The sequence below is a fragment of the Oryzias melastigma genome, linkage group LG3 (genome assembly GCF_002922805.2).
Source record: "Oryzias melastigma strain HK-1 linkage group LG3, ASM292280v2, whole genome shotgun sequence".
In the NCBI taxonomy this organism is placed as follows: Eukaryota; Metazoa; Chordata; class Actinopteri; order Beloniformes; family Adrianichthyidae; genus Oryzias; species Oryzias melastigma.
The window spans coordinates 31,127,566-31,153,278 of record NC_050514.1 but is presented as its reverse complement, the minus strand read 5'-3'; the positions used below and the strand labels follow the sequence as shown (position 1 = coordinate 31,153,278).

The 25,713-nt window shown below is 38.4% G+C and overlaps 1 protein-coding gene across 2 annotated transcripts in view; it reads right to left on the bottom strand.

Moving 5' to 3' along the window:
• Positions 1-25,713, bottom strand: part of adamts18 (ADAM metallopeptidase with thrombospondin type 1 motif, 18) — a 70,696-nt gene that overhangs the window by 30,334 nt on the left and 14,649 nt on the right. The window contains exons 4-13 of one of the 2 annotated variants that reach the window (XM_024296293.2): positions 20,794-21,073; positions 20,231-20,445; positions 19,869-19,952; positions 17,630-17,789; positions 17,250-17,355; positions 15,929-16,066; positions 15,703-15,856; positions 11,737-11,832; positions 9,226-9,374; positions 1,281-1,453 (exon numbers count right to left, since the gene is read on the bottom strand). In XM_024296293.2, coding sequence (XP_024152061.1) covers positions 1,281-1,453; positions 9,226-9,374; positions 11,737-11,832; positions 15,703-15,856; positions 15,929-16,066; positions 17,250-17,355; positions 17,630-17,789; positions 19,869-19,952; positions 20,231-20,445; positions 20,794-21,073 — 1,555 coding nt within the window. Of the gene's footprint in view, positions 1-1,280; positions 1,454-9,225; positions 9,375-11,736; positions 11,833-15,702; positions 15,857-15,928; positions 16,067-17,249; positions 17,356-17,629; positions 17,790-19,868; positions 19,953-20,230; positions 20,446-20,789; positions 21,181-25,713 lie in introns of those variants that run through there. The other variant, XM_024296294.2, reaches the window with a different exon arrangement.

Sequence of the window (25,713 nt, the reverse complement as noted above, 5' to 3'; positions counted from 1 at the left end):
ATGTTATTCAATTAATTAATCAAAGTTAAATTTTACACAAAGTATTCATCTAAAACAAACTTGTGTTTAAAATTATGTTTGTGGCAACATAAGTAATGTGAAAAGTAATTTTAGTTTGGAAAACAATTCTGGGTAATTTCTGTAAAATTAAGTTTCAGTTTTTTTATATTAGACTTGTTGCCTGAAAGATTATGTGAAAAAGCTGCCTGAGAAGAAAACCAAAAAAGAAAAAAAATAAAGCTTTCCTAAGCAACACATTGTGCTACCATGAAGAAACGTAAGAATAATTTTGAATTTCAAACATTTTTTTTACTTCAGAAAAATCTGCTCGGATCACCGTCTGACCGCCACAGGACCACACACAGGCATTGGGACAATCATGCTACATAGTTACTCCTAAACCACTAATTAACTTAAAAGGTACGTGGACCAGCAGGAAAAAACAAAACTTTTATCTAGCCAGATGACATTTGATTGGTTGACCTGTTGGAGTAAATCAATTCTTGAATCTGTTTCTAGAAATAAAGAATATGGGATTTAAACTTACGAGTGGGGGTGGAGCTAAAGGGAGCTCCCAAAGTTTTTGGGTCAATTTCAGTATCATTATGGACAAATATTTAAAAAAACTGAATACAAGCCTCTTTAAGCACTGCAAAAATGAAAAAGCTATTTTTTTACATAAAAAAAAATAAAAATATTAATAATAAAACTCAGGGACTTAAAAAGTCTTCAAGGCACTGAATCAATGAATTTGGAAATAATACCTTAAAAAACCTTTAAAAGTCTTGATTTTTAATATCCGAGCTTTCAAAGTTGTGCTGTTTGAATTTTCTGTTTTACATTTCTTAACGAAATTGTAATTTTTGATAAGAAAATTGAAGATGCGAGCAAAAGCATCGCAAGACAGACCGCAAACAACAAGACAAGAAGCTAGAATTTTTAACATTAAATGAGAATAAATTAATAAAATGGGAAACAATTAATCAAATGGCAAATAGGATGAAAAATTGGTCTTAATTTATGGTATGCATGGCCTTAAAAAAAGGTCCTTAAAGTCTGTATTGAACTGAATTGTAGGAACCCTGATAATGTTGTAGCTCCGCCCCTGACCACAAGTCTCCCACGATTGATGGGCAACAATAAAAAAGTGCATCTGGTTATCCTATTGAAACCAGTACAAACCCCTACACTTTGCTTTTGCAATTTTTTTTCCTGATGAAAACCTTGTTTTTTTCTTTAAATATATTTTATTTTCATAACTAATTCATCGGACACCTTACCGTCTACTTTGGTGTAGGGCTTCCACTTGTAGTACCAGCCCCTGAAAGGCTTGCTGTTGTATTCACTGCACTGCTGGGCCCTGAAGTCCACGCCGTTGACGGGGCATGACTGAGTATTACACAGCTGGTTGAGACGGCCGGATCCCGGGCAAAATCTACCATTGTTCTGTGGCCTGTGGAAGACACGTCACAAGTGTTTTAGGTTCCCCTCTGTATTGTAAATGCTGGGCATCAATAACAGTGCTCAAGTAAGCTATGAAATACAAAAAAATTGTCTGCGAGAGAAACGCCAGATGACAGACAAAAGCCACAAAGCCAAATCTTGACCATATCCCAGAATACAACATTGATAATCTTCCTGTCAACAGCAACTCTTACTGCTTCTTATTTCTGCCTTTCTTTAAAAAATCACTTATCGAGTCCGTTTGTGGGGAGTACAGCAGTCAAATCACTTTTTTGCTTATTTTTATTTCAATTAAAGTGTTCTCTCGTTTATCTTGGGAATTGCATTATAAAAATAACCCACAATAAGTAAAATCCATGAAGTAGTTGACTTGATTTTTGACAAAAGTTTTAGATGTTTTTAAGGTCTTTTCTCAGACAAAGACGAACATTCTCACACTTTTCTCTAAAACGAAGAAAATAAGTCAAGTGTTAAAGTAAAAATAAAGATCTTATTGGGATCAATAATTTATGGAAATTTGATAAACTGAACGTAATCTATACAGCAGACATGGCACAAAGAAGAGTGATAACGGTCTACAGCCAATCAAGACCTTGAACACAATAGACTGAAGAACAAAAGAAATGTGCAAAATTGCAAAAGAAAAAATCTGTGAAATGGTGAGACTGTGAAAGGTGAAAAATGATATAGCTAGGGACATTTATACATGATATAAATCCAAGAGAATTTAGTGGTATGAACTGGACAGTTTCATGTATTTGTTTATAGCTCCAATTTTGTAAACTTGTTATATTTGCAAACTTGTTATGAACAAAGTTTGCAATCCTGACTATCTTAATTTAAAGCTGTGAAAAGTCTAGGGTAACACGTTTTAAGGAGCAAATTTTATTTATTTATTTTTTTTATCTTGGCTGTTCACTAGTTCCTCGTTTCCAGACCGAATTGGACCGGAGTATTTCCATTACAAAATGGACCCGTGCAGCAGGACCAGCTGGTACCATTTCTGGTCCCTCATTGGTCGTAGGTCCATAGAAAAATGGAATAAACCAGTTAGGGCGGAGCTTCAGTCATCACATGATGTAACCCATTGACTGGCGGAAAGGATTTACGACAACAGGAAGCGTCCGGCCAGCACCTTTCCTGATTCAAGATCCAAACCGAAAGTTTTGTCTTCTTTTTGTCTCTATTCTTTTTCACCCCCTGCAATTTTTGCAAAGAATAATAAATTCTCTGAATTCTTCTGAGTCAGCTGATGCAGCTTCTCTGTCGCTGTAGTCGCAGCTACGTCATTGGTCTACACCCCGCATGCGCTCTGATGGTCCAACGCTCAATGGAAATGCTCGTATGAATCACCCGGACCATTCTAAACCGGACTGGTCTGGTCCATACTGCTCAGTGGAAACGAGGGATTTTTGTAAGTGAGATGTGATTAGTTTAGTGTCGAGTCAACCAATGAGATTTCCTCCTTCTCCTAAGACTTTTCATCTTCAAGTGTCTCAAAGTTGTTGCTAATTAAGCAAAAATACCAGTTTAACCAATTCCTGGTAGTTTGCCAAACAATTCTCGTGTTCAAGATGGGAAAAAGATGTTGTGTTTGCATGGAAAAAGTTCAACTTTATGTCCCTTTTTCGAGTTTTTATGCCAATATAAGTTGTCCTTCTGACCATCTGTCAGTGTCCTGGTAAGATCTAAATTGGAAAAACAGTGTTTGAAAACATGTTGCGTTAAATGATTAAAGGACCACCACTTGTTGGATAAAAGGAAGCATATTCTTTTAATGAACACCAAGAAGGAATGAGGCTTCCCAGGCTGTCTAAACTCCAGCCAGGCATTCCAACACCAGCCACCAACAGAGAAAATTGTTTACCAATGTGATTCGCACACATACATACATACACAAACAGCACCTAATAAAATCCATTCACTGAGTGTGAAAATAGAACGGAGCGCTCTGGAAAAAGAACTGAAAGAGTCCTAACTAGAAACAGTAAACACAACGAGGAGAAGACAAATTGAGGCTTGTTCACTGGATATTCCTGCAACCGGATTGAAAGTGACTAACGTAAATGAATAATGGCAACTTCAGGAAGCAAATATTAATCTTGACTGCATTTCTCCTTCAGCTCAACTGCTCATTCCCTCCATTTAGACCTGGACTCAATCATAGCGAGGCCTATCTGCCAAGAGTGACGGAGCACCGCTCTGCTCTGTGCTGATCTTGGTTCCCTTGGCGAGAGGGGGTGGTTGGCTAGCCCCAGTTCCATAGTCCTGATCCTATTAGGACTACCAAAGAGACAAACACAGCCCATATGGAAATGTGCTTTTGGCAGGACGTTGGGGGACAGCACCCCATCAGTCAAGTGTTTCAGACTAGCATCCACGGGACAGACAATTTACTAAAGCGTGGATTTAACTCCAACAAATTGACCAATAACATTTCTTTTCTATCTGGATCATCTAGAACTATTCGTAAAAAGGACAACGGGAACATCTGAGATGTTTAAAGTGTGCAAACTTCATGACCTTCAGGGTGAACAAGTGTCCCGCTTGTGCAGTAAATTAACACACTGACTTAAGCGGAAACCGCTGTAGGTCAGAGGTCAGCGCGTCTAGTCTTTTCTGTTGAACTCACCTGCTCACCCGAAGGCACATTACACTCCTATGCAACCGGTTTTTGATTGTTTAAAGTGTATGATGATTAATTTATGGGGAGGTGAAAGCAACTCTAGATAAATTATTTTTTTAATCTGTGAATTCACACCAACTCCCACTTTCTTTTCAATCAGTTTGACATGCTGTCCGAGAAAAAGTTATGGACTGAATCATCCTCTATATTAAAGGGGAAGTCTTCTTGATCACCCTGCTAGTGGACCACCGCTAATGTAATCTATTTGCACCTGAAGCCTCACACTTATGGAGGACCAAAGGAGCCAAAATGAAATAAATATATACACAATTAAATGATTAAATAAATCAGTCATTAATTATTTAAAATTGGCATTACATACACACAGGCGCAGACATACAGAGAGAAGTGTGTGTTTTTGTCTGTATATGTGTCTCTTTTTGTGCGTGTGTGTTGTGATTGTTTGTTTATTTTCATCCCTACAGTCTGCTTAGATACAAAAACATGATCGCATTTGTCAATAGAGTGAAAAATTGGTTTTATTTTGAAAATAAACCGTATTTTCTCATGTTTCTTGATGTAACTTCCTGCCAGAATTGACGTGGATCAATTATTATTACCTTATATCTTATTTTGTAGTTATTTTATCGCCCAGTTCTACACAAAGTGATCTTGCTAATCCTCTTAACATTGTAGATTGATAAGAGTCAATACCCGATAGTCCCAGCATATTTTCCACTGATATATTTGAGCTTTTTGTTCATATAAGCGTCTTTGAAACGATTCTATTCATTTTACTATTGCAGCAAATACAAAACTGCTTACACCTGTTTCTTCCTTTGGTTTGCTTCTTTGGCTCCTACCAGAGTTTCTCTTTCCTTTTAAGGTTGCCAAGTGAAGCAGACCAAACAAACAAACAAACAAACTGTAGTGTGGACCAAACAAGCCATAATGTGAGAGTGCCCAAACTGAAATGTTTTGCCAACAGGAAGCAAAACCAAATCTGGATCCAAGTATTTGAGGTATTCCTCTATCAGGAGAGTCCCACAAACAAGGAACCATTTATACAACGATCTATGTAACCTTACAAAATCAAGTATTACAAAACATGCTCCTTATGAAAATGGGTCAGGATCATGAACCTAATCTTCCATGCTTGTTGGTGCGGATTAAGCTGACTGTGTTTGATCTGGCAGGTGGTCTGGAGGAGAAAAGTAGGAGTTGATCTGAGGGAGGGCAGAAAGGGGAGATGATTTTTTCTTTTTTAAATCTCAGCAGACCCAAAGCAGAAGTTTTACATGAACACATATGAAGACGAGTTCATTCAGACAAGGTTTTATCTGAATAAACTAGGAACAGACATGGATATCAGCAAGTTTAGGTTTGGGGGAGAAGAGACCAGATTGAACAGTTTGGTTGGGTAAGGAAAAGATTCAGGCTAATCCTTGTTGTCGGGTTTAGATTAAGAGATTACTTGAGACAACACTGTAACATGACTCAGGATCCAATCGGGATAGGGTCTAACTAAGCTGTGAACTCTAAGCACGTAGGTGTTGGATAGGGGTTTACCGTTTTTTTTTTTTCTTTTTTAAGGTCATCCATCCTTTTTATTCCTTCAAAATCATAAATGAGCATTACTGGATTTAATATCTGCTCTGTCTTTACAGCTCTTTGCTCTACTGACCCCAAAACATATCATTTAGCAGATACAATCCCCCTTTTTTCAGCAGCTGCTCTGAAAAAGTTCCCCTTAGAACTCTAGAATGATAAATGAATGTGACAGCCAACCTGCTTTTGAAAGGTCTGTCATCCTTTCGGTCTGCCGGTGACGGTATATAATGTGTATCATATGAGCCTACTTCTGAAATCATCTTTGATCCCTGTCAGGGATTATGAGACGAGGCAGTGAAGAAGCAAAGAGCAGCCACTGCACGGTTAAAGAAGAAGTGATGAAGCTGCGGAGGACGGTGCATGATGGAAAAGGAACTAACATGCAAGCGGACATCTGGAGAGCAGTCGATGAAGTGAAGCACTTGAGCTTCTTTGACAAGAACACTGAGGAGTTTACAGCTGAAAACTGATTTAGAAAAGCATGAATGATGCAGTGTCCGGCAAAGCATGTTGTTTTGAAAAAGCATTTGCCCCCAATAGTTTGACAACTTTGACACATTTATAAAAACTAGATGACCCCCCTTTACTTTAATTTTAGACAGCAATAACGCAACATAATCCATCATTTGATTGATTACTTTTTTAGATGGATACTTGTGTGGGAAAAAAGTAATTGCTCCCTTGATAAATAATAAATCAATCATGTGTGACTAATCACATTTTAAAGAGGGTTGACTAAAGTTTCACTTTCTACAATAAAGTCTTTTTTAACTGGATTTTAATGGCTGGTCAAACAGAACGACCCAAAGAACACAACGATGTCCAAATTCCTACCATAAAACTACGTAGATTATCTAGTGCACTGGGTTGTACAAGCAATTTGGACACCATGCTTATTACTTTGCTTTTTTTTTTTAAGCTGTATATGACATCACAGATTTCACAAAGTAAAATTGAATCAATATGAACTTTTAATGAACTTTTAATGACGTCTATTTGTGACTCCATTGTGTTCTGATGCTGAAAATGTGGATGGTTTATCAAAAAAATTACATTTAAAAACGTTTTTTTTTTTTTTATTATTCTTCAACTGCAATGCATTATGGTCCTTTTCGCTAAAGTAGTGAGCGTCAATGTACACTGGTTTTTCACAAAGACTTCTGGGAAATTTCTAGGGCACTCGATTTTAGAATTGTACATCGGACAGCACCAGAAAATGGTGAATGCACTATATGGTGAGTAGTGAAGGAATTTGGACATAAAGGATTCACTTAGGAGGTCTAGAAAGCTGACGAACAAGGAAAGACGTGCAGGTTGGATGTCAGAAAGAGAGTTCCGGACAAAAATGGATCAATGATGGATTCTGCTGAGCCTGAAGAACAAAAAGACTCATCTCACCTTTGACATAAACTATTTTAATACAGTAGTCCCACACTATTTGTGGTTCACGCTTCACAGATTTTTGTACAATTTTGCATATTTTTTTTCTTATATTTCTTATATGTCCTGCATCCTGATTAGCGGTAATTCACAGTCAATCAATTTCCTCCTTCAGTACAAAAAGGGTTCAGTTCACCACATTTACACACATTGTTAGCCCTTGTGCTATCCTATGTCGACGTAGGGAGTGGGGTCATCTGGACCCCATAAGAAAACACGAGGGTAAATCGGTAGCTGGTCATTGTTTTCATTCTACAATAATGGACTTCTTTTTAAACAAAGAAAAAAGTGTAAAAATGTATGTGTAGTAAAAAAAACTGTGTGGTGAGGCGTTTTATAGCCTTAAAACACCTATAAACATACTTTACAAATGTAATCTATCACAGGTTATTTTTAGAACATAACCTCCTCTCCCAATAAACGAGGTCACACTGGATCACCAAATAATACGTGAACTTATGAGACAAAATGGGAGATATCTAGTAGTTGTGTATCTATCACTGGTCTCAAACTGTCAGAGAAAGACCTGGATTGGTGAAACTATAAATTCCAGTTAAAAAGGGCACTTTAAAGTCAAGAAAGCTATAGAAAATGGGCATAAATGTTGAAGAGATTCAATTTTTAAATAAAAACATCCCTACAATGATGTGGTCTTCACCTATAATTTCTCCTGGTGAAGGATTTTTTTTTCTTTTTGTCACAACTGTTCTCATGTATTTTCCTTTACTGCTCCCCTAAAAAGGAACTATTTCATTGTCTTTGTAATAGTACTTGTTGCAATGATAATAAAGGCCAGCGGAGCCAACGTGGACAAACACAATTAGGTTCACCATGGAAACTGCACACAAACCCATTCAGGGCCCACATATTCTGCCCACTTTTAAACCATGTGGGGCCCTGAATGGCCTTGCTGGATGGGACCTGGTCAAGCTCCATGGCTAGATTTACAGACACTCCTGTTTAACCCTTTAATACCAGAGCTATCACAGGTGACAGCAAAACAACCTCTTTGAACTACCATAATTAAACTGCTTAACACAATGAAATCACAATGATGTAAAGTGTTGCATACTGGGGCAAAGCAGCTTTTCTCAGCTTCAGAATCCATTGGAATTATGTTAAATGCACAAATGCTTGAAGGGTTTGGTGATGCCAACGCTATCTTGTGTTTTTGTTCTGACTTTTAGATTTTGACACTAAGCATTGGTTCCACAGATCCTTTTTGTCTTAAAACGTTATAAAATCTTTGGCATTCCATTAACAGGAACTCTGGTAATCCAGAATAGTGTGGTTCTTCTAGGATCCCCAAAAAGAGCTCGAATTACTGAGCTGTAAATAAATACTTATATCTTGATGACTCTGAATTCTGGGAGATCATTGGTTGAGTCTTGATGTGACCACAGGTGTGTAAGTCAGTCTCAATGGCTTATTGGGACTGGTTCACCAACAGGTGAGGATAATAAGTAGCCTTTGATTTTACAGTAATGGTAACACAACAATGCCCATCTCTGGATTACATGGAAGTGAAGTAGATTTTAAAGGTCTAACAGCAGAATGTAGGTCTTCCGAAACAACCGGCACACAATTCCTCTCTGAACAAAATACATATGCATTGTGGGATCTTGCACAGCAGGATTGTGTAGACCTACACATGCGTGAGGAAGCAGCCTTAGTGGACATTTGCTGACTGGCTTGGCAGCTTTCACAGACGAGATGCATTTATGAGGTGTTCCCCGTCGAGAGCACGGGGAGAAAAAGTCTGTCTGTCTGGACCATCAGTCTGACAGGTGAGAAACATTATCAGGGCATACATACATGAGTGTGTTTGTGTATTGATTGTGTGTACACATCCATGCTGACAGCTACCTGGCAGGCGGCTCCTTCAGGTGTTCAAAACTAATAAGCTTTTTGACACATGAGGCTTTCAAGAGTAACTTTCTGGCCCACACGGCAGCTCAGACGTTAAATTTTCGCTGGATGACAACATGACTCACTTTGTCATGGGTTTGGCAGCTTCATGGGATCTAAAGCATTTGAATGGAGGTGATGAATTCAATTATACAAGTGTGTGCAAGTGTGTTCACCTTGGGCTATTGCAGGAGCGCTCCCTGTACATGACCCCTCCACCGCAGGTCCGGGAGCAGTCGGACCACTGGGACCAGGATGACCATTGACCATGGATGGCCTTAGGACCGTGGTCCCCGTACTTGACACACTGACCTTTACGGCACCACTGGAGGACAGACATGAGGGAACAGAAGAAGAGGATTCTTTTATCAGAGTTTGGACCAAAGCCCGGTATCACACCTGGACACAGTCCGGATGCAGCCAAAGCATGTGCATTGTACCCCCCCCCCCCCCAATCCAAGCCAGAAACCTTCACTCACACACGTCAACGCCTCACTTTCTTCTGAAAGATCACCTTTCTGTTTGTGGGAAGAAATCTGTGTCCAGCTCTGAGGGCTCAGTGTCTCTGACATACTTTGGACGCATACTTCATTCCAATTACACAGCTCTGAAAAAGTATTTGACCCTTTCATGATGTTTGTCATTAGGGTTATACAGATGTTTTTTTCATAACTAATTTATTTTACTGCTGAGTTTCAGATTATTGTTCTCTTTCAAGGTTTTTATGGAGGGTTTCGTGGCTCGGGCTGCACGGTGGCGCAAGTGGTTAGCGCTCTCGCCTCACAGCGAGAAGGCCCCGGTTCGAATCCCGGCTGGGACCTTTCTGTGTGGAGTTTGCATGTTCTCCCCGTGCATGCGTGGGTTTTCACCGGGGACTCCGGCTTCCTCCCACCGTCCAAAAACATGCTTCATAGGTTAATTGGTGACTCTAAAATTGCCCCTAGGTGTGAATGTGAGAGTGAATGGGTGTGTGATTGAGGCCCTGCGACAGACTGGCGACCTGTCCAGGGTGTACCCCGCCTTCGCCCTTCAGTAGCCGGGATAGGCTCCGGCACCCCCGCGACCCCGAAAGGGACGAAGCGGTCAAGAAAATGGATGGATGGTTTCGTGGCTCAGTGAGTATAAATGTGTTGGTCAGAAGATTCAAATCTGAAACTTTTATTGTTCTGTTGGTCTTTAAACTACACTGGCCTTTACTGTGTGAAAAGAAAATAAAAGGATTAACTTAATTTTAAAAGTAAATGTCAACCTGTTGGTTGATCTACTATATAAATTGACAGATAAAAAATAGTAAGAACAAATGGGATCAGGTTTTCAGGTGTTATGATTAATGAAGATTTGGCAGAAATCACATATAGATTATATAAAAGTAAAATAGTCAAAATTATAGTGGTTTTACTTCCATAAGGTAAATTAATTTTTGTACCATTTGTATAATTTACCAGTTAACCCATATCAAACCTTTTGTATTGAAGTATATAAAAGTGCTTGTAAAACTTACATTAATACAGTTTTCTCCTGCAGATAAGAGTCCTAAGGATTAATTCAGTTTATTTTATTTATATAGCCAATATCACACAAAAATGTGCCTCACTGGGATTATAAATTGGAATGAATGAATCAAGGTCCAAATATCAAGACTATAAAAAAGCGAACATAAATTCATACAATAAATACACATATAAAAATGCTAAGAACAATAGACATAAAAATCAAAGTAAAAACACATATCACAAACTTAAAAACTGAAAGAGGAATGGATACAGGGATCCAACAAACACTGTTTATACAGTTTTAAATATATTAAATTTGACAGAATGTATTATTTTAACTATGAATAAGACACATCATTAAGCCTTACCAACCAACCTTCAAAACAGATTTACAAAAATATCAGGCATTTAAAATTATTTTGAATACAATTGGAAGTGGGTGATAATCAATAGTTCAGTTTATGGAACAGTCTTGACTTCAAAATAAAGAAATATGCATGTTTTTCAAAGGTTCAAATTTTGTATGGTAAAAATATAACAGCCGAAAAGAGGACAAAATCCTAGTCGAATGCTTCCTGTTTTTGTAAAAAACCTTTCCTTGGGTTACATCATGTGATGACAGAAGCTCCGCCCTAACTGGTCCCTTCCAGTTTTCTATGGACCTATGACCAACGGGGGTCTAGAAATGGTACCAGTTGGTCCTGCTTAACGGGTCCATTTTGTAATGGGGAAGTTCAGTCCGGTCTGGACCGCTCAGTGGAAATGAGGCATTATAGACACACATGTGGGCAGACTGAGAACCAAACTTGTAATATTCTCATCAGAGGTCGACCGCTCTACCTCTGAACCATTCTATACTACCGGTACTATTTAATAAAATATAAAAATGGCTGTTTTAGCTTTTACAGTATGTCTTTTTATCAAAAAGGTGATTTGTGAATAGGTAGCAGACACAGTATGTTTATACTACTCTCTGCTCCTTTTAAAACTGTTATAAATGTCATTAATGACTGAAAAAAAACACAATAAGTGCAGCCTCTATAGCTTAGAATCACAAACTGTGACAAATAGTCTAAGCCACAACACGGAACACTTTCAATCTATAGTTTGAATTAAAATAAGTAATTTAAATTATTAGAAAGAAATGCATGTTGCAGAATAGAGTTTTAAAGGGACCAATGAATCCCTCCTCACCATGTCTGGACCACAGGTGGTTCCCTCTGCGGCTGGCATGAACTTGGTCTCACAGCGGTGTCCAGCACGATGACACCACAGCGACTTGCAGATGTCCTGTCAAATAAAACAAGGACAGACATCTCCATCAAAAGAGGAGTCTGCAGCTCACAGGAAGCTTCACAAAATCTAATGTCTCAACTCTACTCTAATGAAAGAAGAAGAAGAAGAAGAAGAAGAAATGAGTTACATTTCTGTGTATTTTTTTATTCAAATAATTGTGAATCACAAAAAAATGCAGTCTGAAAGATTGAATTTGTTATACAGAAAATATGTTAGGCTGACCAAATTTTCCCTCCATTCTGATTGCATCAACTTGTTGTCAAACAGATCCATGTATGTCTTCATTTTCCTCGTCTGAGCTGGAATTTGAATGAAAACTGTGCAACTGGATAGCTCCAATATTGCTTGCCATATTTGTTGCACTGTTAGGTTGGAGGATGTGAGGGGCTGTAAGCTAGTGGAGGATCACGATAACAGAGAGCTCTCGGTTGTGGTTCAAGTTAAGAACTAATAGAAATTATGTCAGCTTTTTTAAATTATCCTTACAAACTGAAGAATCAAAAAGCAAAAACAGGACAAAAGATAAATAAATAAATAAATAAATAAATAATAACAATCAATTCTTTGTATAAAGGTGTAATATTGATTTTCAAAGTCTACAAATAAATTATTCTTTGGGGTAAATTCTTGTTTTCTCTGACATAAAGCAGACTTTTTCATTTTTTATTAGGTATTCTTGTCCACTTTAGTTAAAGGAAAAATACCATGTTTTTCTTAACCCTTCTGCTCTCCTTAGTTTGTTTACATTAAAAGTGGGGTCATCTGGACCCCCCAAGACAGTGCGCTGAACTTTTTTTTATCTTTGATTTTTGAGTTTCACTAATGTCCATGACAGACATAAAATCCTGTCCACCTTTGTCATGGAAGAAATCACATATCAATATGTGGTTGGAGTCATCTGGACCCCAAAGAGAGCGGAAGGGTTAATTCTTTCAAAGTAAACCATATCCACATATATGGTCATATATTACCTTTGGAACACTAATTCTTTATGAAATATGAGTTATTTAAGGAAATATTTTTAAAGTAACAATTTTTGGTCTTAAAAAAACGCTTTTTGCTCTTTTTTCTCCTGGAATAAAGTGTACTGTTATAGCGCGATCGCCACCTAGTGGCCAAACTGAAACACTCTCCAGGAGAAGCAGAATAATGTTTACAATGTTAATGATCTAAACATTTGAATAAATGTGTAAACTCAAAATTGAAATAAATTGAAGGATCAAAAGAATAGAAAAATCAGAATCGAATCGATCCAGGCTCTTGTGAATCGAATCATTTCAGGAAATTATAATTGACACCCTACTCACAACACAGACAGCCGGTGTCTGCTGTGCATGTGCCGGAGAGGGGTGCAGGGGTGGGGGCACGCTGGCTGATCGCCGCTAGCTCGAGCTGCCAGCTTTGTGAAGAGAGTGTTAGCCTGGGGGCGGAGCAAACTCCTCCTGAAAGGGGCTGTCTCACGTTGTGACATCAGCATGTGAGGACCCGCTCGTTTTCATGGGTATGGGAGGGGCTGATGTTGAGAGCGCTGGTTTTTAGAGAATTACTCAGAAATTTGTGAACAGATCAAAGTACCGCTTTGGGGTTCTTTATGGTGAGGAATGAAAGATATAATGCACTTATGAGTTTAAAAAGTTGATTTTTCATTGTATGGCCTCTTTAAATGAAAAACATAATGAAGCAAAAGCATTACTGCAGTGGGAATTTGATAAAGTCATGCATATGAATTCAAATTGAAACGTATATTGGCTGTAGTGCCCATCTGATGTCTTCAGACCCAACAGAACACAGTAAGGATGGGAGCCAGAAAAGGTTGAAAAGACGAAGCAAAGTCTGGCTGAGGGCCCAGCTAAAACAGCTCAGCCCCCCAACTCTTCCTGCAGATCTGCTTCTGAGAGGTGAACAACAGCAAGTCCATCAGACATCGCACAAGTTTTCAGGAACAAGACGGAAAAGTGGAAAAAAGCGTGAGAAAAGCTGGCCCACATCCATGCTAATCTGCATGGAGGTTAATTTACCCCCCCTTGTCTTGTACGCAGGTCAAAGCGATGCAGATTTCATGTTGGATCTTCTAAAAAAAACACGGGACGGATCTGAAGAAGAGGTGAAAGAGCTCGGCTCCGTGTACGATTTTCCCAGCAGCATTTCCATGTGAATGCACCTCACATGAAGGCCTACCTCCAGACTACAATGATTCTTGGAGGGGGTGATTGCAGGAGGGGGGGCACTACTTTACATGACTTAAATGCATTTTAATGGAGGATCAGAAGCCGGGGTTTGAGGTGTGCTGAGGCCATGCTGGTTAATAAAGTGACGGGTTAGTACGGCATCATTAGCGCTCAAAAGCGGACCATTCAGCGTAGCTGGATGGGGGTCGCTGCATCTCATTTCTGAAAGATTTCAGGGGACAATAGTAAATGCTTGATTGTTGGCCAACGTAAAGCTAGGACTAGTCTTTGGGTTCCTGAGGAACACGGTTAGTCCATTTACCGCCTGTTGTCAAAGTTCCTATGAAGATTTTGGAGCTTCAGTCAAATAGTTTTTGCTAAAAAATACACTCAGCTTTTTCCCAGCTAAAGACATCCAGGAAGTACTGTTGTTGCTGAAATCACCTTAGTGGAGGCTGTCTTTGGAAAAAAATAAATTATATTGAAGTAAAAGTAAAAAAAATGATCAAAAGACCTTGAAATTACAACTTTTCTAATTATTATATTGACTTATATTACTAGTCTTAATGCTACAGTCACAACTACCACACTGCGATGGGAAGGCATCGGCGGAATCTTCAAAATTTCATGCCACCACCGTATTTTTTGGAATATCGTTGGTGTGTTCATGACCTCGTGTGCTCATAGACGGCGGCAGTCAGGTGTGCAGAATTTCCCAAATTTTATATACCCCCGAGCTACAGGGCAGCCAGTAGCACTCGACATGGACGGCCATCGTCCAGAGACATTTTGAGGCGATCCGACCGCCCACCACTCTGTCTAGCCGCCCAGCGGTTTTGTAATGGCGTCATTCCCGGTTGTTACTGGACTGCCGCCCCATGACCTCAAAGTGGGCTTCATGTCAACTTTAGGCAATCGCCTAGTTGCCAAAAAAATTACAAACTTTTTCATAAAACTACTGCAACCACCACGAGTGTGGTGTGCAATTGGGAGGTGACTGCCGCCTCCCAATTACAAACCCCATTGCATGGCCACGATAGTATCACTGGAGAGTTTGACCCCTCCCCCACCGTATTTCGGACAGGAAGTACCAGGTGGCTCCAAGAAGCCAAAATCCTGTAGACTTCTATAGAGAAATAAACATCTATTACTCAGTCAATGTATTTGCCAGAATAACCATCCTTTCTCTAACACATTTATTTAACTATTTAACATCTTTTTCCTAATTTTTTTTTCAGGATATTTTTTCTTCGTCTCAAGTAATTCAGCTTATATACTGACCAATCAGATGCTTCAGAAAAAGCATCTGTTGCCCACTGACCGTTTGACAGATTCTCTCAAGCAGATTTCAGAGGCGAACCAGCTTACTCATGATTGGCATCAGGGGTGGTAGAAAAAGGACTAATACAACCAATGTCTGACGAGTGGCTCCAAATCGCCAATGGCGACTGAATTGGCTTCATTCAGCTGGAGCCGGAAGTAAGGCATTTTCTATGAGTGACGTCAAACTCACGTCATCCATTCTTATTTACAGTCTATTGTAAGCAGAATTTGCTGAAAAAAACGTGCTTTTAGGTCGCAGCGCTGTGGCATTCTGGGATATATGACTGCAGCCTAAATTGAACTCAAACCTCATCTGTCGTTTCGTACGAGTTTTAATCTTCAGACAGAGACCAAACTAAAGAGTAATCCCTACCTTGACAAAATCCAGACTGCACAGTTTGGTCTTGGATCCAAACTGCCACTTGCACTGCGTGTCCGCGTCATACAGCTGTCCCGGAAGCTGCTCGGGGTATTTGTACTGCCCGATCTGCTTGGGCTCATCGCCGAGACACGACGCCTGGGCTGTTCTGGGGAACAAAGCACAGCAACAGCGTCAGTGGGACGGAGAGCGCCCCCTACACGGAGGGATCAGAGCCTACCCAAGGAAGCGGCTGAGGTACTGCCGGCTGCAGGTGGACCAGGAAAACACCCCGTTGTTCCCGGCCAAGGTGGGGGACATGATGTTTCCTTCTGTTTTGCGGCAGGGGTTTCCTTCTCCATCATGGATCATCCCGAAACTGAAACCAAAGCACAAGGAGGCCAACTTTCAAACTGAAACTGTTACAAACATTTTTAAAAATGTTGCTTTCTTTTATTTTCTTGCTCGTCTTTTGCATGATTTTTTTTTTTTATATTGAATTTGCCACTAACGTCACGAGCTACCACTCCTGTCTGTGTTTATCGAACAAAACAATCAACTCCATTCGTATTGGTCTATCATTCATTGAGTTTTCAATGCACCAAATCATATTTCGCTTCTTCTGTTGGAACTCACCAGAAACATAAACACTTGAACGCCTGCATGAACATTGTTCTGCCTCATTTCAGCCAGAATTATCCTTTTTTTTCATATTTTTACAGTTCTGAATAACTTTACAACCATCTTTATTATTTATTTACATACTTTGTTTTTATATTTTCACAGTCATTCTTACATTTTCTATATATATATATATATATTTATTATTTAATGGCTAATAGTGGGGTGTACAGACATTTTTTTTACAGAAATAAACATTTGATAAATATAGAAAAAAAAAGTTTGGGATACAGAATTTATTGTGTAGTGATACAATAAACACAAAGGAGACAAATACTCTAATCCTGCATTCATAACCAAACGCGATTCGCGTGGTTGACGCAACCGGTTTGAACATTAAGTCAGTAGTACAGATGCGATCTGAAGTCTTGTCACAATAAATAACCTTGATCTCTAAACATTAGCTGGTAGCTCTGCGGCGAACGCATTTTTTTACAGTGAATTTGTCGTGAATTTTCTGCATGAATCGTGTTCAGATAACTAAATTAATGAGAACTTTAGCTGAATTTCTTGATTATTGTGATTATTTTGTAGGTTGTTTTTGTTTATTTAAGTAATTTTATTGTGCTTTTTTCCCGTACTGTTGCTTTTTTAGCGCATCTGAACTTCACTGTCTGCTTTTTAGAGCATTAATAAAGAATCCAGAGTTAATTGTGCTTCCTCCAATCCCTAGGGAAGCAGGTCTTGCATTAATAGATTCCAGTCAATTTTTTTCAGTCATGTTTTAACAAGAGTAAAAAGAGTCCACAGAAAAAAATATTTTTTTTGTTTCTAAATATGTTTAATATTTAAGCTTTACGAATAGATTTACAGCAGCAAATATACAATCTCGCATAACTTAAATAATGATTTTGTGTTTATGCTTTTCTCTGATCACCCACTTGTGTCCAGACTCGTGGGCGATGGTGAAAGCCAGGCCGAGTCCTGTATCCTCATTGATGGTGCAGCTCCTGTACTTGCTGCACATCCCGCTGATGGGGGCAAACCCTGCACAGATGAAGCACAAAAAAACTATAAAGAGATGGAAGTTTTACGTTTTTTTTTTCTTCAAGTGTTTTTCTGAATGTAATCTATTATGGCAGATTTGGCAGGAAGCATTAGTCTGTGAGACATGCACGTTTTTCAAGTTTACGTGCACAAGAAGGGGGATTTCACACGATCTCCCAGGTGCAGCTTCTCAAGTCTGAGCCAGTTTAGCAGAGAGATTTCATGTCTTTGTCTGAGTGATTTTTGTGTAAAGCTGAGATGAAAGCGGCCTTACCGAGCGTGTCGCAGGGTTCATTCTTCCAGGAACAAATGTCCAGTCCAGTCAGGAGAATCGCGTGGTCGTGCCGTTTGCCTCCTTTCCCCACCAGGCCTGACTGCCACTGACAGAAGCTGTTCAGGGACTGGTCGGCATGATGGTTTACAGTCAAACCCAGCTTAAGGAAAGAGAAAGTAGGATTAAAGACTGCTGAGAAATATATATACCCACATTTTAAAAAAAGGTTTGTTACATATACAGACATATGTATTTTTACGTTTTACAGAAAGTCAGAAACAGACAAATAATGGTTTCTTTTGGGATTTTTCTGGTCAAAAACAACAAGTTGTCAATTCATTTTTGATCAAAACATCTAGATTATCTCTAAAACTTTTGGTCAATATTTTTATAATTGAATAGACATTTTCTAGAAGGTGTGCATCCACTTATGCAACTTTCACACAGGCATGTGAAACACATTTTTGAACATGCATTTAGCCCTTCATGTTCACACTGGACTGACACTATAAAACTAGCACACGTACCTACAGTTTGAGAAAGCTTAGTGTGAAATGTGAACATGGTATAAATCTGGTAAATCTTTGCTCCAGGTTTTGTATTCCACAGCTAAATTCTGATATATGAAAGATTCTGTCTCGTATAATTCCAGCATTAAACAGAAATTTTTTATATATTGTATTTTTATTTGGGATGGACAACAGAAAAAAAGACTTCTTGTGCGATGTAAATCAACAAAAGCAGAAATCTAACCATATTTGTTTAGAATCAGTCCTAAACAGATTCATAAATCTTCTATTGTCCAGGCAGAACAAAACATATTCTTGTGAGAAAAAGTAAAAAAAGACTAAGAGAGAAGACGGAAATAAAGTTAGTGTATAACCATACGTATCTATACACAAATATCAGCATATAGAGATCGATATAAACCTAGATATGTCAGTATGTATTAATATACATACATGCAATTAATACAAACAGAATAAATCATCTTAAGGGGGATCAGTGTTTTAATTACTTTGAACTGAATAATAAGTTCAGATTTAAAAAGGGAGGGCGTGAGGCTGCTGGTACTATCAAATAAATTCTGGTCTTTAATCAATTTATTCCAAAAATGGCATAATTTGTTTTTTGAATCCCTAATTGGTAATTATTAATTTCTCTTCCATAGCCAATTTTCAAATGATTAGCCTTTCTGTGTTTCAATTTCAACTTCAAAACGTTTTTGTGAGTTTCATTTTTTTTTCATTTTCAACTTAAATTTTTCATTTTTGAATCTGAAAATTTTAGTTTTAAAACTTTTGGCCCCGTTGTGGTGGGTTGGGGCGGGGCTAACACTAAGCACCAATCAAAACTGATGAGCGTGGTAACCTCAGTCCTGATGCATTCACTGACTCTGAGAACTGTGATAATTACAGTCAGAAAATGGCTGTTTAGTCTGTGCTCTAATACTCTGAAGTTGTCCTAAGATGGGTGTAAAAAGTGGAGTTTCATCACGTACAAACTGCGGGTTCAAAGCTTTTACTTGGGTTTCAAATATTTATGGCCCCTAAATAGCTCCATAGCCCTCCACATCATTTCATATTATTATGAACGGCCCAACGTTACCTTGTTAACATATTGTAGCGACTAACTTGTATAATTTTGAAAGAATATATCACTATGGAGAGCAAAATATTGAAAGTTATTTAAGCTTTAAGTTGATTTATTCTGGAATCATATTCAAGTCACTCATATTTTTGTTAAAAAAATGAATTTGCTTTAAAGCTTTAACAATTTAGATTTTTTTATAAGTTCAATAAATATTTTTCCTCTTCAGTCCGCGACCGTTGAGTGTTTTGGATTTTGGCCCCAGTGTGATTAAGTTTAACATCCATGATCTAAGGAGAAACACCAACATTACAGGGAAATATAAATTATTTATAAATTACTTATTCTGCTGCGGTGGGCCACATCAAATGGTGTAGCGGGCCGCATATGGCCCCAGGCCAAAGTTTGCCCACCCCTCGTCTAAAATCAAGTCAGGCTGCAGTTCTATGGGGCTTGAAAATTATAAAAACACCAAAACGTCTGAATTGTTTGAGAAAAAACAAAAACCCAAGTGTAGTAAAATTGGAATTTCTTAATTTGTATTTAGGCTATTTTGTAATGTAATGCTTAAGCAGAAATGAATTTAAGACAGGGTTCAATCACACTTACTGTTTTATCTTTTACAAATAAACAAATTAAAAAGACTCACTGGGTCTTGTTCCAGCAGCAACAAGCTAACAACAACAATGTTGATGTCCGTCCCGATGGTGCCGTCTTTGAATAGACTGGAAACCTGCAAAAATGGTTCAGAACTCGTTACGTTTTCATAGCAGGAAATACAAAAAAACATATTTTTATTTCTGAGTTTAGTAATCTCCCCTTTCTGTTGTAATGCAGCTCGAGGTTTGTCATAAGTTATTCCTCTCTGACTTTCAATTTAACACTTTTTCTGTTACTGATTTTAACCTACAGATATGGACTTCAATGTTTTAGATTTGATTTTTTTTATCTGACAGAAAGTTTCTGAAGTCTCTGTAACAGCAGCTTCACTCATGCCGCCCTCGCTCTCACCATGTTCATGACGGTCAGGACGTAGGTGGTGACGTTCTCCCTGCCGTGCTTCTCCAGCATCTTCCTGTCCGCCACCACCAGAGTCTCCACATTCAGTCCACCCACCCGGTTCGAGTTGATGGGCGATCTTTTGGCCCTCGCCGGCTCTCCCGCCTCAGGCGTGGCATACTCATCAGGCAGGATGAAACGGTCCTCTGCAGGAGGTTTGGGAGTGTCTAGGGAGTGTGAACAAAAGGGAGGGAGGGGAAACAGAACGGCAAAAATGTGGGTCAAATGAACAATCTGGCAACGGAGAAATTTACTTCCTGTGCTGCTTTTAATGTAATACTTAAGCAGAAATGAATTTAGGACAGGGCTCAATCACACTTTTTTGGTTGAACACCTGATTCAGGTAATCATCCGTGAGTAGGAACCCTTTAGACCTGGAGTTGGACATCCCTGCACTAAACAAAGATGGACAAAGCCACTTCCAGTTGGTCCCTCCTCTCTCAGCATGTTCACCTTTTTTCACCCAACATTATATGAACACAATCATAAGGAATATAGAAGGTTCCCTTACATACATTGCTTGCGGCGCCCGCAGAAGTGCTGCCTCTGCAGTTCTCCGGGTTGGGATCCAGAACTCTGCTGCCGCTGAAGATGATGAAGGTACGAGTCGTCCCATCTGGAGGACGTGGTTCCAGACGAGCTCCTGGTCTTCCTGTGGACGATGTGCTCTGCTGATCGCCTGTAGACCACATGTGGGTGATGACCACCGGGGGCGCTGTAGTTATGCTGCTCAGCTAAGTGTTGGGGGAGCGGCGCCAGCAAATAGTCCTCCTGAGAAACTCGAATCAAACCGGACTGGAAACAGAAACAAACAAATTATTAAATCGGGATAAAATCATTTAGATAAAAAATGAATGAGTAAATAATTAATGACTTAAATAAAAAAATGAATAAAATTAAAGCGACACGAGAAAAATAAAACACTACGTTAAATTAAATAAAGATTTAATAAAAATGATAAAATAAAATAAGAATAAATGAAATTACAATAAAAATCATTTTTAAAAATACAGAAAGAAAAATTAAATAATGAAAACTATAACATACTTTATTAAATTAAACAAAAATTCAGCTGATTTAAAATAAAATTATTATTAAAATAAAATAAAACAAAAATAATAAAAAAAACAATAAATTAAACAAAGATAATTTAAAAAATGAATTAAAACATAAAAATAAATTAAACAAAAATGAAAATAAGGTAAAGTAAAATTGAATTAAAATAGTGAAAAAAATATATTAAAATAAAAACTGAAATAAATAATATATTAAAATAAAGTTTAAAAATAATAAATGACATTTAAAAAAAAAAATTAAATACAAAAATAAAATAAAATAAAATAAATTGGGTCTCTTAAACCGAATCCCAAACATAACATTGCTAAATTAGTCTAATCCTGAAGAACCCACAGACACTTTTTTCTTTTAATTGAACTTTTTCTGCTTGTTCGTTTTGGATAGCGACAGTTAACAGCAGCCAAAAAAATTAACTTAGAAAAATTTACAGATAATTTTGATATAAAAACATGCCAAAAAAAGCCATGATGATGGATGATTATCATCAGTCAGGTAAAGGTGAGCGCAGAAGTAAAGTGACCGTTCAACAGAAAGAAAAACAAATAAATGCTTGATTTTAGACCAGCCAAATGCTCATTTGGAGCAGACACAAATGCAAAAAAAACAAAAAACTGAAACACAGACATGAGCTTTGGAAAAGCGCTATTGGAACTTTCCCCTAATTTTATGCAGGATTTTATGTCCTCCCCTAAACACAACTGAAACCATCTGCCTCACATCAGGACGGAGTCTGAGGCTTGGGATAGGTGTGGTAAATCTGGACGAGGGAAAAGTGACAGACTGAGCCGGGGCTTTTGGAAACAGCTGTTTCAGTTTCACTGTCCTTCATCAAAAGCTGTCAGCTCTGAGTGGACAGCTGTCTGCCAGCAGACACTTTTGTAGAGGTGGTTTTTAAGACACGCTGCATGGATGGAATGTTTCACATCATCATTTTGTGCTTTCTACGGGCAGAAGTGAACAGGCAACTATTGTCATGTTTCTAGAAGATTGAGCCTAGAGCTCTCAAATCTGAATTATTTTTGTCTTTCCCGTTTAGTTTAAGAGAAATATTAGTGAGGAGGTTTTCAAGGGTGTTCCTCAAGTCTGATTTTGGCGATCAAAATGTTCTGTTCAACTAAAACCGCCACAGAGTTGTTTAAAAACAACTTAGTCAGAAATGGGTTGAACGTTATTTAAAGTTGAAGACTTCCAAAACTTTAACTCTTTGGATTCAACAGTCAGTCAAGTAGATGAGCATCTTTTAGCAAGACAACAATATTTAAACCAAAATTTGATAGTATGGAGTTTGAAAAATGTGTCCTCTACACAGTGAAGAAGTTGGGAACGCCTACAAACATTTTCTCAAATGTTTTCATTTTGTAATCAACAGTTTTGGTTAAATGAAGAAAAACAAAATGTATGGTTATTGCATGGCTCCTTCAAAAAAAAAACACCTGCAAAGTCCTTCTTTGATCAAAGCATTCCCAGCTGTCTTTTAATTAAAGTTGTGAGTTTTTGGCCAAAATAAAAATAAAATATTAAGACATAGTTTCTGCAGATCGGCGAAAGTTCATTACAAATTTTTTTCTGAGTTGAAGGTGGAATGGTTGCCGTGAAGTAAGTCCACCCCCCACTTCCCGTCATCAATCTGTACCATTGACAGTCTATGATCTGTCCACTCTCCCCTGCTAGCTTACAACACCTCAAACTCACAACCAAACATTAACGGTGCAACAAAATTGGTAAGTAAAATTTTAGCTATAAGTTTTGACCCAGATTCCAGCTCAGACAAGGAAAACAAAAAAGTTCATAGATCTATTTGTTTACAAGTGGATGGATCAAAATGGAGCGGAGAAGGGAGCAGTTTTTTTACAAAAACAAAGTTTATTTTTTAACAGTATTTATTTCTATGCTCCTGATTCACAATTTGAATAAAGAAATACTCCAAAATTAGCTTAATTTTCTCTATAAATGTCATCCAGAAAAACCACAAAATCACAGTTTTTATTGGAATTGGTCGTTAAACAGTCGGCAGCAGAAGAAAAACCAGGCTGATAAAACAGTTTTTCATCCTTTAGGAAGGATTGAATTCTGTGACTACTTTAATTTAACATCATTCAGTCAGAATTATTGTGATTTCCATTGACCCAAAGTGACCAAATCCTCCAATACTCTAATGCTGCCACAGACGATTATTTTGATAGTCGACTAATCGCTGATTATTTTTTCCGATTAGTCAACTAATCGGGTCATATGCAAAGTGGATGTAAAACACACATCTTAACAATCATTAGCTTAAAACTAACTAAAACTAGATATTTAGCATCAGCCCACCTGTGACAAAGCTAGTGTGAATGCTGTAAGCTAAATTTGGATGCTAGTGACGATAGTTGATCCCCAGCTAAAATATTGGTAAAATGCCAGATTAGCCTAAAAAACTGAAAAAAGCCTAAGTGACCAAAACAGCTAGCATGTAGCTGAAATATTAGCTAAACTCCAAAATCCCCTAAATTAGCCAAAAATAGCTAGCATGCCGCTAAAATATTAGCTTAACTCCAAATTAGCCTAAAAAAAAGAAAAAATCCTGAATTAGCCAAAACAGCTAGCATGTATCTGAAATATTTGCTAAACTCCAAAATACCCAAACAACCTAAATAAATGCCAAAATTAATCAAATTATAGCTGCTGAGCAATCATACTAATCATGCAAAGCTATCGGCAAACAATTTTAAGTCAACTTAAATAACCCTTTCATGTCATTTACACGGCAGCGATGTCGGAACTCACTTGTGACCTCACTTGTGACCTGTCCAGAAAGCTAGCATAATACCATTATATATTTCAGCTTTACTACATTGACTCCATATAATACAAAGTAACGACTAATCGACTATTAAATTAGTCGTGGACTATTTTAATAGGCGATTAGTCATTGATTAGTCGACTAGTCGTGGCAGCCCTACTATGCATTAAAAAAAAAAAACAACTTGGGCGACTACGTTGTTGGTTCAAGCGTCCGCTGAGGTCAGGTGTCCTGAACTGCGTCAATATCGACGAGTCTGAGCTGCTGAAGCTGAAAAATTCCCTCTGACCACCAAAGTTCTCCCTCATTCACTTCGCAGCTCATCAAAAGCTCACAAAATAGCTGTGCAATCAAGAGGCACCGAGCTTGATAAAACATTTACACACTGACCCAGTGACCTCTGACCCGCTTCTCTGTATGTGTGCATCATCTCCTACACATGCACACGTATACAAGAGCGCACGTATCCGTGTGTGTGTGAGACTGCACCCCGCTGCAGTTGAACTGACCCCATTCCCCCGCAGACAAGCAGGTGACAAAATAAACAGAGTCAGGACAAAAGGGAAGCCATGGTGAGGCTTTTGTTGTCAAAACAGGCCCTGGATATATGGCAGACTGCCATCATAAGACTCATCCATCCATTAAGTCACTCATCCAACCCCACCAGCTGCAAGCACATCTTTCAGGGATCCAAGAATCATCCGCTCCTTCCATAAAAGTTTTACATGAAGTCGTTTTATTTTGACATCTGAGATCCACGTGGTCCAGAGACTGGCGAGCGTTTCCTGTGCTGTCAGCAGTTTGAGCTGGAATTCAAAGAGTCTTCGAGAAAGTTTTGACAGCTCCTCTTGTCTTTATGTAGTCAATAAGCAAAGTTAAAAGATAATTTTATCTCTTTTTTCCCCTCACTCAGCTAACCTTTTATTAAGAGATTATCACGAATGACTGATGGAATCATTTTAACCTCAAAATGAGACCATGTTTTAGTCTCTTTCATCAGAGGATCTGGATTCCCATCAAGCAAAGGTGTAATTACTGACATATCTGCCAACCTTCCAGTAACAGAACCATGAAGCTTTCTGATGTTCCTTCATTGACTCTAATGTGGAGCGTCTCTGAAGCTGCAGCGAGCTCTCCGCCTTCTTTCCCAGCAGTTAACAGATGTCTGTGAGGGTAATGACAGGAAATGAATTCAATCTGCAGGGATGTTCATTTTGGTCTTTGTGTGAGCTTTAAATGGATAGAACTTCTTTTGTCAGCAAGTTTAACAAAAACCGTGATGCCTGATGTCATGTCGAGCTGTTTAAACTGTTCAGAAACGAGCACAGATGTCATGAGAGTCAACAAGCAAGTCAAACAGGCCGTGTGTAAACTATGAGCTGATCAAACCACGCTGGAGCAGATTTATCTAAATATTTCCTCAGCTAAAGCGGGTAACATGTTGGGAACATTTTTATAAGGATTTTCAAACTCTAATCAGTCTATTTGACAACGTAACCTTTCTCTTTTTTTGTTTAACTCAATTTTTATTGTGTTTTCCAAGCATCCATGTGCACAACACAGATAGCAGTCGCAC